General features: G+C 47.2%; 1 protein-coding gene across 1 annotated transcript in view; it reads right to left on the bottom strand.

Annotated features, from left to right (window-relative positions):
• Window positions 1-544: 544 nt before the first annotated feature.
• The window catches only part of HTR3B (5-hydroxytryptamine receptor 3B), a 36449-nt gene continuing 23063 nt past the window's right edge, over window positions 545-13930 (bottom strand). The window contains exons 5-8 of the mRNA XM_033204532.1: window positions 13759-13916; window positions 3640-3850; window positions 2049-2231; window positions 545-899 (exon numbers count right to left, since the gene is read on the bottom strand). Coding sequence (XP_033060423.1) covers window positions 664-899; window positions 2049-2231; window positions 3640-3850; window positions 13759-13916 — 788 coding nt within the window. The 3' untranslated portion in view covers window positions 545-663. The remainder of the gene's footprint in view (window positions 900-2048; window positions 2232-3639; window positions 3851-13758; window positions 13917-13930) is intronic.

Raw genomic sequence — 13930 nt, 5'->3', positions numbered from 1 at the left:
ACACAGCAGACTATTAGGTGTATGAACCTGGACTCAGTGGAAAGGCAATGAAGGCAGAAAGCCTTTTATTTTATTTTTTTTGAGACAGTGTCTTGCTCTGTTGCCCGCGCTGGAGTGCAGTGGTGCAATCATGGCTTACTGCAGCCTTGAAGTCCTGGGCTCAAGCAATCCTCCCACCTCAACCTCCCAAGTAGTTGAGAGTGCAGGCATGAGCCACTACACCCAGCTATCTATCTATCTATCTATCTATCTATCTATCTATCTATTTATTTATTTATTGGTAGAGATGGGGTCTCACTATGTTGCCCCGGCTGGTCTTGAACTCCTGGGCTCAAGCAATCCTCCTGCCGTGGCCTCCCAAATCCCACCTCAACCTCCCAAGTAGCTGAGAGTACAGGCATGAGCCACTATGCCCAGCTATCTATCTATCTATCTATCTACTTATTTATTTATTTATTGGTAGAGATGGGGTCTCACTATGTTGCCCCGGCTGGTCTCAAACTCCTGGGCTCAAGCAATCCTCCTGCCATGGCCTCCCAAAGCACTGGGACTATAGGCAAGAGCCACCACACCCGACCCAGAAAGCTTTTTAACCCACTGTCATTCCCCTTCTTCTTTCTCTTAAATGCCAGCACAATTACTGAGATCAGAACACTTCAGTCTTCACACGCCGCCCCACAGTGCCCAGAGGGAGCACAGAGTAATGGTGTAGAGCCCCAGCATGAAAAGGTAGCTTCGGAAGAGCAGTCGATCAAAGCGGGACAGGAGGACCAGCCACTCTGCCTCCTGTTGGTCTGTCTGGTCCTGAGTTTGGAGATAGTTGTTGATACACTGAAGCTGCAACCAGATTTCCTTCAGGGTTCCTGGCTGGGCCGGGTGCTCTCCATAGAACAAGGACTCTGTATGATGGAGGGAAAACACCCTGGGTGAGCCAGGGACTACCAAGATCCACCTGGACTTTCTCTTGACACTGATGGCCTCATCCTTCAAGGACAGTTGTGGGTGAAACCGAGCAGTGGGTTGTGTTTGGGTTGGGTACTCTCCCCACCCGATTAGGGGAGGCAAGATTGTACTGCAGGAAGCCTGAAGAACACGTCAGAGCTGTATTATGTAAGCAGGGTGTATGTGTGCTGGATCCGTTCGGGAGATTTTCTGAGCTAGAGGTCAGCCCAAATGGACTCAGTAGGAGCTTTAGGGGCTGGGATGATTCTTATACTTGTTCACATTAAGCAACTAGAATCTAAATGTACACAAGCTCCATGTATACATGTGTGCATGTGCATGCCAGCACTTTCCTATTCTGAAATCAATGGCTCAGTCACTTTGGGTAATTGGTTAAAACTGGGGATAAAAACTGACAAACAGGCCAGGCACGGTGGACTCATGCCTGTAATCCCAGCACTCTGGGAGGCCAAGGTGGGCAGATCACCTGAGGTCAGGAGTTCGAGACCAGCCTGGCCAACATGGCGAAACCCTGTCTCTACTAAAAATACAAAAATTAACCAGGCATGGTGGCACACGCCTGTAGTTCCAGCTACTCAGGAGGCTGAGGCAGGAGAATAGCTTGAGCCTGGGAGGCAGAGGCTGCCATGAGCCAAGATTGTACCACTGCAGTCAAGTCTGGGTGACAGAGTGAGACTCTGTTAAAACAAACAAAGAGTAACTGAAGGCCTGAACTTCAAGCCAAAATTAGACTTTCAGCTGAGCGCTGTGGCTCACACCTGCAATCTCAGCACTTTGGGAGGCAAAGGAGGGAAGATCGCCTGAACCTAGGAGTTCGAGACCAGCCTGGGCAACATGGCAAAACCCTGTCTCAAAAAACCAAACCAAAACAAACTAAAAAACAACAAAATGAGACTTTCTAGAAAGCCAGAAGGAGGCAGCCTTCAGTCTCCAGAGAGATAATATAAAATGCCACAGCCAGATTAAGAAGCAGTTGTTTTAGGTTTTTCATGTAAGCCAACACAATACCTAGTACATCACCAACAGGAATGAATTTTTAAGGTGATCGATCCAGACACGGGAGAAGCACAAGGCTTCTCACACACCTGTTACCACAGCACGCTGGGCCCTGGGTTCCACTCTAGGCCTGTCAGCATTGGTGTCCCCTCGAAGGCACACGAAGGGCTGCTCCTGTCCACCACGCCGCTCATCGTGGAGGAATTTGACCAACACGATGGACTTAGCTAAGCTAAGAACCAAGAAGGCCATGCAGATGCTGAAGAAGTGCCCTGAGGGAAGCCAGAAGAGGTGCAGTTAGCCTCCAGTCTGAAATGCAGCATCAGATTTTTTTTTTCTTTAGGGACAGGGTCTTGCTCTATTGCCCAAGCTGGAGTGCAGTGGTGCAATCATGGCTCACTGTAGCCTTAACCTATTGGGCTGAAGTGATTCTCTCCTCAGCCTCCTGAAAAGCTGGGACTACAGGCATACACCACCACACCAGGAGAATTTTTTTTTTTTTTTGTAGAGACAAGGCCTCACGGCCAGATGTGGTGGCTCATGCCTGTAATCCCAACACTTTGGGAGGCTGAGACTTTGTGATCCACTTTGGGCGGATCACAAGGTCAGGAGATCAAGACCATCCTGGTCATCACAGTGAAACCCCATCTCTACTAAAATACAATTAAATGGGCATGGTGGTGGGCGCCTGTAGTCCCAGCTACTCCGGAGGCTGAGGCAGGGGAATCGCTTGAACTCAGGAGGCAGAGGTTGCAGGGAGCGGAGATCACGCCACTGCACTCCAGCCTGGAGACACAGCAAGACTCCATCTCAAAAAAAAAAAAAAAGAGAGAGAGAGACAAGGCCTCACTATGTTGTCTTGAACTCTTGGGCTCAAGCAGTGCTCCCACCTCAGGCTCCCAAAGTGTTGTGATTAACTGGGTGTGAGCCAATGCATCTGGCTTGCTCTTTTTTTTTTTTCCTTCCTTCCTTCCTTCTTTCCTTCTTTACTTCCTTCCTTTCCTTCTTTTCTCTCTTTCTCTCTTTTTCTCCCCTCCCCTCCCCTCCGCTCTCCTCCCCTTCCCTTCCCTTCTTGCTCTGTCACCCAGGCTGGAGTGCAGTGGTGGGATCATAGCTTACTGCAGACTCAAACTTTTAGACTCTAGCAATCCTCCTGCCTCAGGTTCCTGAATAGCCGAAATCAATGACTCAGTCACTTTGAGTAATTGGTTGAAACTGAGGATAAAAACAAACAGGCCAGGCATGGTGGGCTCATGCCTGTAATCCCAGGACTCTGGAAGGCCAAGGTGGGCGGATCACCTGAGGTCAGGAGTTCGAGACCAGCCTGGTCAACATGGTGAAACCATCTCTACTAAAAATACAAAAACTTAGCCGGGTGTAGTGGTGTGCACCTATAATCCCAGCTACTCAGGAGACTGAGGCAGGAGAATCACTTGAGCCCAGGAGGCGGAGGTTGTAGTGAGTATGCACTGAATGTCCTGTTGATTTTTAAAATTTTTGGTAGAGATAAGGTCTCACTATGTTGCCTAGGCTGGTCTTGAATTCCTGAACTGAAGTGATCCTCCCGCCTTGGCCTCCTAAAGTGCTGATATTACGGGCGTGAGCCACCATGCCTGGCCAGCGTCAGATCTTTCACAGGGGTGAGGTAAGATGAGTGTCCGGGACCCTGAGGCTGCTTACCAATCAGAGGGGTGCTCCCTACACTCCGTGGCACCTGGTTGGACATGTTGACCCTGAAGACGGTGTAGCCCACCAGCACACTGGTCTTGAACACAATCCTGGCTTGGCAGTTGGGTGGCACATAGAAGCTCCCCAGGTCCACCAGCATGAGAAAGATGTTAGGAATCAGCAGACTCACGACATAGACCAGGGGGTGTCTGCGCATCACCACCTGGCCAGGAACAAGCGATCTAATGAAAAGAGGGTCTAGGCCAACAGACTCAGATTTGGCCAAATTCATAGCCAGGAATGCTCCCCAAAGTCCCAACATTTTTGCATAATGTGCAAAAATGTGAAAAAGTCTGTGTAACTTATCTTAGAAATATGTTTCAGGTTACGTTTTGGTTTAGAAAAGAGAAAAAAAATCCTTTAAGTTTTACATAGAGCTAATATTAATAGTATTAATAGTTATAATAAGAAGCAGTAGCTAGCATTTACTTACCACTTGCTGTGTGCCAGGCACCAGACTCAGTGGCTCATAAACTTAACTTATTCAATCTTCACAACTTTAAAGGCTGGGTATCATTAACTTCATTTTACAAACAAGGAAACTGAGTTTCAAAGGGGTTGAATTCCTTGTTTAAACTCACACAACTAGTAAGTGAGAAACTGTTTTGAAACTAAAATCTTCCTTCTGAAACCATTTATTATGCAATATATTGTATTACGTGTGTGTGTGTGTGTGACGAAATTTCACTCTTGTTGCCTAGGCTGGAGTGCAGTGGCGCGATCTCAGCTCAACCTCCACCTCCCAGGCTCAAGCAATTATCCTGCCTCAGCCTCTCGAGTAGCTGGGACTATAGGTGTGCACCACCACGCCTGGCTTATTTTTTGTATTTTTAGTAGAGACGGGGTTTCACCATGTTGGCCAGGCTGGTCTCGAACTCCTGACCTCAGGTGATCCCCCTGCCTCGGCCTCCCAAAGTGCTGGGATTACAGGTGTGAGCCACCGTGCCTGGCCTATTGTATTACTTTTTGGTCTAATATATCTTCTTCCTTGGATTCTGAGCTCCTTACCGCCTGTGTGTCTATCATTCTGGGCAGGAAAACTTGCACAATTAAATTTGGAAGTTTGAAGAGGGCTCAATAACGAGACTATTTGCAAGGTGTGAGCAGGCTATAGGGAAACCACAAGATGCAGGGCAGACCCCAGGGCTTTTGGGGGACTGGGTGAGCTGTTACCACCCTTAGGCCTGAAGGAGCCAAGGGCTGGCGTGGTGACCAGACCTGAAGAGAAAGCTGTGCAGAGGCTGCCAGACAGGACCTGTGGTTTTCTCTTAGTCTGCCTAGTGTTGACTCCACTGGTGTTGGTGGAAATGGAGAGCTAAGTACCCCCACTCAGCCCTCCTCCCTCCTCCCATCTCCTGCCACTGCTTCCCCTGCCCACTCCCTCTCCCCACTGGCCAAACATGACCAGCAGTCCCATCTTTGCAAGCCACAGCTCTGTCTCCAGGAGCACAGATGCAGGGGTGGAGAAGCGGGTCTCAGTGGAGGCCGCCTGAAGCTGTCCTGCTGTCCTGCACTGTCCTGGCCACACAGAGTTACTCTTGTAGCTTGGAATTTGAGTCTCATAAAATTACTAATGTTGTTGCCAATTTTTATACCTCACTTCTTTGAAATGATGATGGGCAGTGTCTTTAATAAGCACATACTCTATGCTCATCCTTCTTAAAGAGAAACGGGTGAATGGCAGGGCTGCGTCCCCACTACGGCCTGGACTCTCATCTCATCCCATCTCTGGGGTAATGATAATCCCCCAAGGGGCCAAAAGTAAGACCTATCTTATAGTGGGCATTCAATAAATGTTTATTAAACATATGAGTATTCTGGGCCCTTTGCTGTTGGATTTGGACAAAAATAACATTTGAAATCTCCCATTTCTCTGATTCACCAAACAATGAACTGCTCAATATGTATCAGATAGTGTGCTGGACACTTTCACACATATGGTGTGATTTATTTAATCCTCACTGCAAACTTGGTAGGTAATAGCCTCCATTTTATAGATTTTCGAAAGGAAAACTGAGCCCTCTAAAGTGGGTAAGTTGAGTAAGGGACAGAGCCGGGATGTGCCCCCATATCTTCTGATTCTAAGCCCAGTGCTTTTTCCCAGGACAGGATAGCTACAACTCTTGACCTGACTCAACCTCTCTGAGTCGAGTGCAGGATTCTTATCCTTCATCCCCATCTCCCACCGGAGAAGAGTGTCACAAAGAAATGAGCCAGGGCAGAGATGAAGTGCAGAGGCCAGGGATGGAGCAGGAGGTGCTGGGGGAAGAGCTTGACTGGGGGAGATGAAACATCGCCTTGCTGATAAGAGTAGGGGCTCTCCAGCCATTGGGTCTGGGAGTGTATCCTGACTCTGTGGAGCTTGGCAAGCCAGAGTTGTTTGGCATATTGTCGTCTGGCTGTTGTCATTCGCATTAAGCCATAATTGGCTGCAAAAGCCTAAACCAGAGCGTCACTCAGTGCTTTGCAATAATTTGGTTAAAACACATTTCTACCAAAGTGCAGTCAACAAGGAAAGCAACAACAAAATTAACTGTCATCAGCCTGCACCCCTCTAGCTCCTGTCATCATGCAGTGACTGAGATGGCTGTGGTTAGGTGGGGGCAGGAAAAAGGGAGTCAAGTGGCCAGAGTCCATGGGGGTTTTATGTTGTGACCCAGTCTGGGCTGTTGGTGATCTAGCCTTGTGGTGTCAGGGTGAGGGGGTGACCACGCCTGCTGACTCTAGAGGGTAGAAATGGGAACACTCCCTAGCGACTTGGCAGATACTACACAAAGGGGAAGAAAAATATAAGCAAAGTACAAGAAGGCATGTTGGTTGAGCAGAAAAAAGCCCAGACTCAAAATCAAGGGGACAGGCCAGGTGTGGTGGCTCAGACCTGTAATCCTAGCACTTTGAGAGGCTGAGGCGGATGGATCACTTGAGGTCAGGAGTTTGAGACCAGCCTGACCAACACAGTCAAACCCCATCTCTGCTAAAAATACAACAATCAGCCAGGTGTGGTGGCGTGTGCCTGTAGTCCCAGCTACTCAGTCCCGGCTGAGGCAGGAGAATCGCTTGAACCCAAGAGGCGGAGCTTGCAGTGAGCCAAGATCGCACCATTGTCCTCCAGCCTGGGCAACAGAGTGAGACTCTGTTTCAAAAAAAAAAAAAAATCAAGGGGACAGAATTCCTGAGCCCCTTGATTCCAGGTGTCTACATGGGCTAGTTTAAGTCCCCCTGGATGATGTAGTCAACCCCTCCATGCCTTGATTTCCTCCTTTTTCAAAAAGCAGTTTACTTTTGCCTTGCCAGATATCTTGGGTACAACTGAGATGAGCAGCTGTGCTCTCTACAGAAAGTCCCTATGTAAAGAAAGGAAGCTGAGATGACACCTCTCCACCCGGAGGCTGACACAACAGTAAATCTATGTCTGGGACAGAGCCAGAGATGGATGGTGTGGCCCCTCAAGGTCCCTGATTTCCAAGAAAGTGCAGGTTTATCAGACTATGTGTTCTCCGAGAAATCATCTGAGGGAGAGCTGTGGAAAGAGCTAAGAGGTTAGGAGGTAGGCGGCCTTTGCAGATATGGAGCCCGTGTAGTCACACAGAGCCTGCTCTTGAAAGGGTCCTGCACTTGGTTTAGTGCTCCACTGGTGCTATTTTGAAATTCTTAATAATGTTTGAATAAGGGGTCCTGCATTTTCATTTTTCACTAAGCCCTGCATATTATTAGCTGACCCTGTCAGAAAGCTAGTCCTCACTGGATGTCAACAGTAAATGAAGGCAGAGGGGAAAGACACAGGGACAAGGGTGGACAATGAGCTTCTGCTCTAACATGAAACAAAGACATCTCTCATCTTTGTTTGGCTTATAGAATGGTGAAACTAGATAGGCCTTCCAAAACCACCTCATCCATTCTCCTACCTTTAGGAAGGATGTTCACATTTCTAAGACACACGAAATAGTACATGTAGTTTCGGGTTTTGGTTTTCTTCCAGAAGAAAGAACCCACCTTTTTCTTGTGGTTGATTTAGGTGGCAATGTTGCCTATGGACTAATTTTTTTTTTTTTTTAGACACAGTTTCGCTCTTGTTGCCCAGGCTGGAGTACAATGATGCAATCTCAACTCACTGCAACCTCCGCCTCCCAGGTTCAAGCGATTCTCCTGCCTCAGCCTCCTGCGTAGCTGGGATTACAGGTGCCCACCACCACGCCCAGCTAATTTTTATATTTTTAGTAGAGACAGGGTTTCGCTATGTTGGCCAGGCTGGTCTCGAACTCCCGACTTCAGGTGATCCACCTGCCTCAGCCTCCCAAAGTGCTGGGATTACAGGCGTGAGCCATAGCGCCAGGACTAGACTAATTTTCCCTGCAAACCCAGTGTAGCCTAAAGAAACTCTAGTTCTCAGAAATTTTTTGTTTTTATTATCTCATTGGATAATCAGAGCCCTTTATTCCTTTGTTCAATAAACATTAATTGAGCATGAACAGGTTGTCTGGTACTATCCTAAATACTGAAGTTAGTACCATTAATAAGACAGTTCCCTGCCCTTATCCCATCTTGTAGGATCAGGAAGCAGATTCTGGTGATTGTTTCATGAGTCTGTTGCGGGAGAGAAAATTTGCCTCAGAATGGACCATAGTCAGGGTCCATACCTGCTTTAGATCATTTAAACAATGAGATTTGGGACTTTTTGAGTTTATATCTAGATGATATTTTGGACTTAGGGTTGACACTGGAATGATGCTGTGTTAAACTTTGGGGGATGTTGGGATGGGGCTGAATGTATTTGTACGTGGAGCAGAAGTGAATTTTGGGTTGCAGACTCTACAAGGTTGAAAAGGGCCCCCAAGAATTCATGTCTTTCCCGGAACCTCAGAATGTAGCCTTATTTGGAAATGAGATCATTGGAGATGTACTAGAGCAGGATGAGGTCATACTAGAGTGGGCCCTCAATCCAATGTGACTGGAGTTCTGATAAAAAGAGAAGAGACACACATGGAGAAGGCCATGTGAAGATGGAGGCAGAAATGGGAGCAATGCATCTGCCAGCCAAGGAACACCAAGGGTTCCTGGCAACCACCAAGGGCCAGAGGAGAGACAAGGTGCAGATTCTCCCTCAGAATGCCCACAAGGAACCAACCCTGCCCAAGTGTTGATTTCAGATTTATAGCCTGCAGAACTGCAAGAAGATGAATTTCTGTTGTTTTGAGTCACCGAATTTGGGCTACTTTGTTATGGCAGCCTTGTGACACTAATACACGTGACTTGCCAAGTAATGCACAGTGGGCGAATGGCAAAGAATGGACCGGAATATGCTGCTCTGCCTTTAGTTGTGTGTCAGCGTGATATAGGATTAGGCACATAGTTTCTGGAGTCAAGTTGCCTGGGTTCAAGTCCAGGCTCCACCAGTCACTTTGCAGCCTCCTGTAAGTTACTTAACTTCTCTGCACCTCAAGTCATTTATTTGTAAAAATGCAGATACTTGGAGCACCCATCTCCTAGGGATGTGAGGATTATAGATACAAACTCTTAAAATGGTGCTTGGCGTAGAGTAAGTGCTCAGCTTTGTGGATATTGCTATTGTGTCTCCCTGGGCAGATTTTGGGCATCTGTGATAGATGTCAGAAACCTTCATTTATTCATCATTATGTCCTAAGTGTTCACTATGGAGCCTGGCACATGGTAAGAACCTGAAAGATGTTCATGGAATTGTATTGGAGTCTGGTAGTAGTGCTACTTTTACTTCCAATATAATGGAAATGTGGAATTAGCCCGAATGGGAGCTATCCTCTTGAGATCAGTCTTTCTGCGGGCGACCTCTCTGCCGATCATGCAAGAAGCAGTGACTCCTGCTTCTGCCGAGTAGAAGGCATGTCACCTGCTCAGTGAGACACTGCTGTCTGCAAAACTGCCCCTACCCACAGCCCACCATTTCTAATGGACTAAAGGAGCTGGTGCCTTTAAATTCCACAGAAAGGGAAGAAAAAGCACTTTAGTTTCAGTCCATGTTCCCCATTAGACACCCTTCAGGTGTTAGCAATATTATGCCACAATTTCATTATCCATTAAAGCCAGGTAATAATAAGTACACAAAGGTATTTGGAGCCTATTGATGTTAATGAAAGAGATCAATCTAATTCAGAATGTGTGTGTGGAGAGCTCCTTGGAGATGGAATAGGCCCCAAGGTTAGCCTCTAATTGCCTCCTTGATGGTAGACCCCACCAGTACTCAATTTTGCATGACCGTCTTTATGACATAGTTGGAATTTTGACGCCCAGACTCCGCTTCATACAGAAGCCCATTTTCCTCCTCTCCAAAGGCCCTCCCAGCATTCCCAACTCAGAAAGAACAGGAAAGTTGCTGCCATTTAAGCACCGGAGTCAGAGTTTCTTGGATCTAGACTATGGGTTGCACTGGATGAGCAGAAAGTCAGTCTGTGAGTCCCAAATCACTTGAGTGACCCAGAAAGGATATCTGGGGCTCTAAATTCTCTCTCTCTCTCTCTCTCATGATCTGCTGGCGCTTAGAGGGATCTTGATCTTCTATCAAGTTTATGAGCTGCATTCAATAAGTATCTCAACAAAGTTACTCCACCTAATCTAGAAAAAATTATAACAGAAAAAGAGGATAAAGGCATTTCTTTCCCAAATGCCCCTTTGCATTTTCTAGGACACCCTGTGGGCACCCCAATTCCTACCCAAATAAACACTTTACTTGGTGTGAGGATATCTGTGGTTGGGCTCGGTTTAGTTTCCACAGCTGTCCACCCTTTTCCATCCAACACGAGTTCCTAAATTGTATTCCTACCTCCTCCCACTTCTACCCTCATTCTTTAAAGAAAAAAAAAAACCACTGCCATGCAAAATCAAATGCTCACCCTGCTGTTTCTGGGAACCAGCACCTCCAATAATATATTGGAGGAAACCTCCCCTCCCATGGCTGCTGGACCGGGTCCCAGGCTGTGCACAGACATCTTTGTAGGGAGAAGTGCCTGTGCTCTGGGCCCCCTGTGGAACATAGCCCGACTCCAAAGCATCGGTGGTGTCCTCTGATAAACAATTTGTGTCCCAGAGTCAGCAGCTATGATTGCACATTAGCTGAAACTCATAGGGCATCCGGAGCACTTGATTTAGGATAAATGGCAGCAGTGTACCTCAGGCCAAGGGTAACGATGAATTTAGAATAGATTATTGCTTCTCTTGCCTTCCCTACCTGTCCCCAACCTCCTGCTGAGCAGCCTGTACTGAGACACAGCTGGCAAGTAGATTAAGAGGAGATGGTCCTTTGCTGTCAGGACCCTGGCAGGCCCAGTGTTGGCATAATAGAATCAGGCTCTGAATTTCACATCACTGGTCAATGGCTGTTGAAGGAAACCCAGGTGCCTTGGTTGCTAAATTCAGAGTGGGATGTCCGGTATGGAGTAAGAGAATGAGCCTAGGCGCTGTGCACAGAGCAGAAATGCATGGAGGGTGAGCGAGGTTGGCAGGCAGAAAACTGATCGTCACTGAATCCACTTTTAGTCTTTCTGAAGCTGCAGAATTGCTCCTGAGTCTGGCTTCTCCTGCCCCACCAAATATGATCTGTGACTCTACTCAGGATTCTCTCCCTACTCTGCTCCTGAGGACCAGGGTGGAAGCCAGCCCTGCTAGATAATCCACGTCCACCCCCAGGGCAGAAGGACCCATGGAAAAGTTCCAAGAGCATGAAATCAAATTGCACCTGCCTCCAGCACACTTCCACTTCAACACGTACCCAGCAGGGAAGGATGGCAGTGAGGAGAGCAGAGGAACTGAACTGTGGCTCTGAGATCCAGGGAAGCCTCCCCTCCATTAAACAATCTTCTCACTGTCTCTGTTCATCATAATTAAAATGGAGATAGTATATAGAAAACCTTCAGTTGCTGTTGACGAATTAACATTTAGGGTGAAGGAAGGTGACATGTAACTACAAATAATAGCTGCTCTATGGAGAGAGAGTGTGTGTGTGTGTGTATGCACATGTGTGCCTGTGCATGCAAGCTCACGCCCTTGTTTACCTGCCCCATCTCTTGCCTGTGTTTGTTTCCTCCGTGCAGTGTAGGTAATGGTGTGTGCAGTGTTCTCAGGAGCGCTTGGTAGGTGACTATGTTCCACCTTGCATGTGCTACTCCTTCACATTTCCCTTTAATGCTCTCCATTATTCGGGCTGCATTAATAATGTCTGTGGGCTGATATCTTTAAAATTAATGAGGTGTTTACTCTTAGCCAAGAAACTCATTGAAATTTAAAAAAGAAAAAAAAAAAACAAACTTGCTTGCTTTCCTTCCCTTTTCCTCACAAGAAAAGTGGACAAACAGCCCACATTGCAAGCTTTGCTTAAAACTGAGCAGAATTCTAGGCAAGAACCCAAAGCCCACTATCAGGAGGGTATGAGTTGTGATTAGCTACTAGCCAGCATTATACATCAGTCAGGTTCAAACCACAGCTGTGTCTAAGAGGCCCAGATTTAACAAGAGCTTTGCTGGAAAGCTGTGTACACCTTTAACCAATTGAGGGATACCTGTAACCTCAGTAATAGTTCCTTCCTTCCTTCCTTCCTTCCTTCCTTCCTTCTTTCCTTCCTTCTTCCTTCCCTCCCTCCTCTCTCTTTCTTTCTTGCTTGCTAGCTTTCTCTCTCCTTCCTTCCTTCCTTCTTCCCTTCCTTCCTTCCTTCCTTCCTTTTTCTCTCCCTCCCTGCCTCCTTTCTTTCTTTTCTTTCTTCCTTCCTTCCTTCCCTCCCTCCCTCCCTCCCTCCCTTCCTTCCTTCCTTCCCTCCTTCCTTCCTTCCTTTGTTTTTTTGACAGAGTCTCCCTCTGTTCACAGGCTGGAGTGCAGAGGTATGATCTTGGCTCACTGCAACCTCCACCTCCTGGGTTCAAGCGATTCTCATGCCTCAGCCTCCTGAGTAGCTGGGATTACAGGTGCACACCACTACGCCCAGCAAGTTTTGGTATTTTTAGTAAAGATGGGGTTATGCCATGTTGGCCAGACTAGCTGGAACTCCTGACCTCAAATGATCCACCCCCCTTGGCCTCCCAGAGGTCTGGGATTACAGGCGTGAGCCACCGCACTCAGTGAATGACAGTTTATTTCATCACCACCCCTTAGCATATCCAGAGCACCTTAGTCTAGTCTAAATTTTCCTTCTTATTCCAAAGGTATGTTTTTAGGATAATTCATCTTGAGTGCAGTCCTGACCTGCCTGTGGTTTCTATTTTTCAACCGAATCCATTACTTGGCATGAAGGACCACCATCCCCTCACTACCACCACCACTAGCTGGCTTTTTGCAGAAAAGAAGAATGCACTGCTGAATACAAATGATGTAGTTTACCAGTTGTGTGAAATTGCTGCAGAGCACATGTCAAAACAGTTTCCCAGGGGGCCAAAGAAAGCAGAATGGCTGCCCCTGGAGTACAAATCAGCAGGCTTCACTGTCCTGTATCCCACCATCCCCCAGTTTCATGGCGGACAAATTTCCCTGTGAACAATGCAGCCAAGGGCATTCCCAGGGACGCCTTGGAGGAGTGTGGGTTCCCATCATACTTTTGAGGGGTTAATTGTTCCCTCTGATCCAGAAGTTACCAGTGGTCTCTGTGGGTCTTATTGGCTAATCCTGTAAGATATTCAAGTTAAAAATATTTTCATATTATGCATCTGCATCTGGAATTAGTTGATAATTTACTCAATAAAAAAATAGGACAATAATGTTGATGAGAAAGTCTTCCCAGTTTGTTGTTGTTGTTGTGTGTGGGTTTGTCTGTGTTTTTTCTGAGTAGCAATTAGAAGCCATCATGTGAGTATGTGTGGAAAGATTGGAGGATTCCTGCTGCAGGGCATGCTTCAGGCCTCTGGTGTCTGTTATCTTCTGGAGGGGCCCAGCATCTCCCACTGAACCTCTGTTCTGTGAAATGCTGGAATGTGAGTGGATGCTCAGAGCCCGCTGAAGTCCCTGTTCTTGGGTGATCATGAATGAGAACATGCAATAGAGCAGAAATTCCTCGGCCCAAGAGAGAAGGCCAAAGGCTGTGGAGAAGTGGGCACTAGGGACAGGTAGTAAAGAACCTACATTAAACTGAATCTGTGCAAATCCTCCAGCGCTGCTCTGCAGGATGCTGTATGTGGAGGACACAGATAGAAGTTCCCACTCACTGTCATTCAAAAACACCTTTTTGTCATGCTTAATATCTTCTGGGCTCCTCAGAAAGGCCAGGTCTACGTCTTCCACTGCAAACAACAGA

The sequence above is a fragment of the Trachypithecus francoisi genome, unplaced genomic scaffold (genome assembly GCF_009764315.1).
Source record: "Trachypithecus francoisi isolate TF-2019V2 unplaced genomic scaffold, Tfra_2.0 Lachesis_group8, whole genome shotgun sequence".
NCBI classification, from domain to species: domain Eukaryota; kingdom Metazoa; phylum Chordata; class Mammalia; order Primates; family Cercopithecidae; genus Trachypithecus; species Trachypithecus francoisi.
This window is presented reverse-complemented; position numbering and strand designations above follow the sequence as displayed.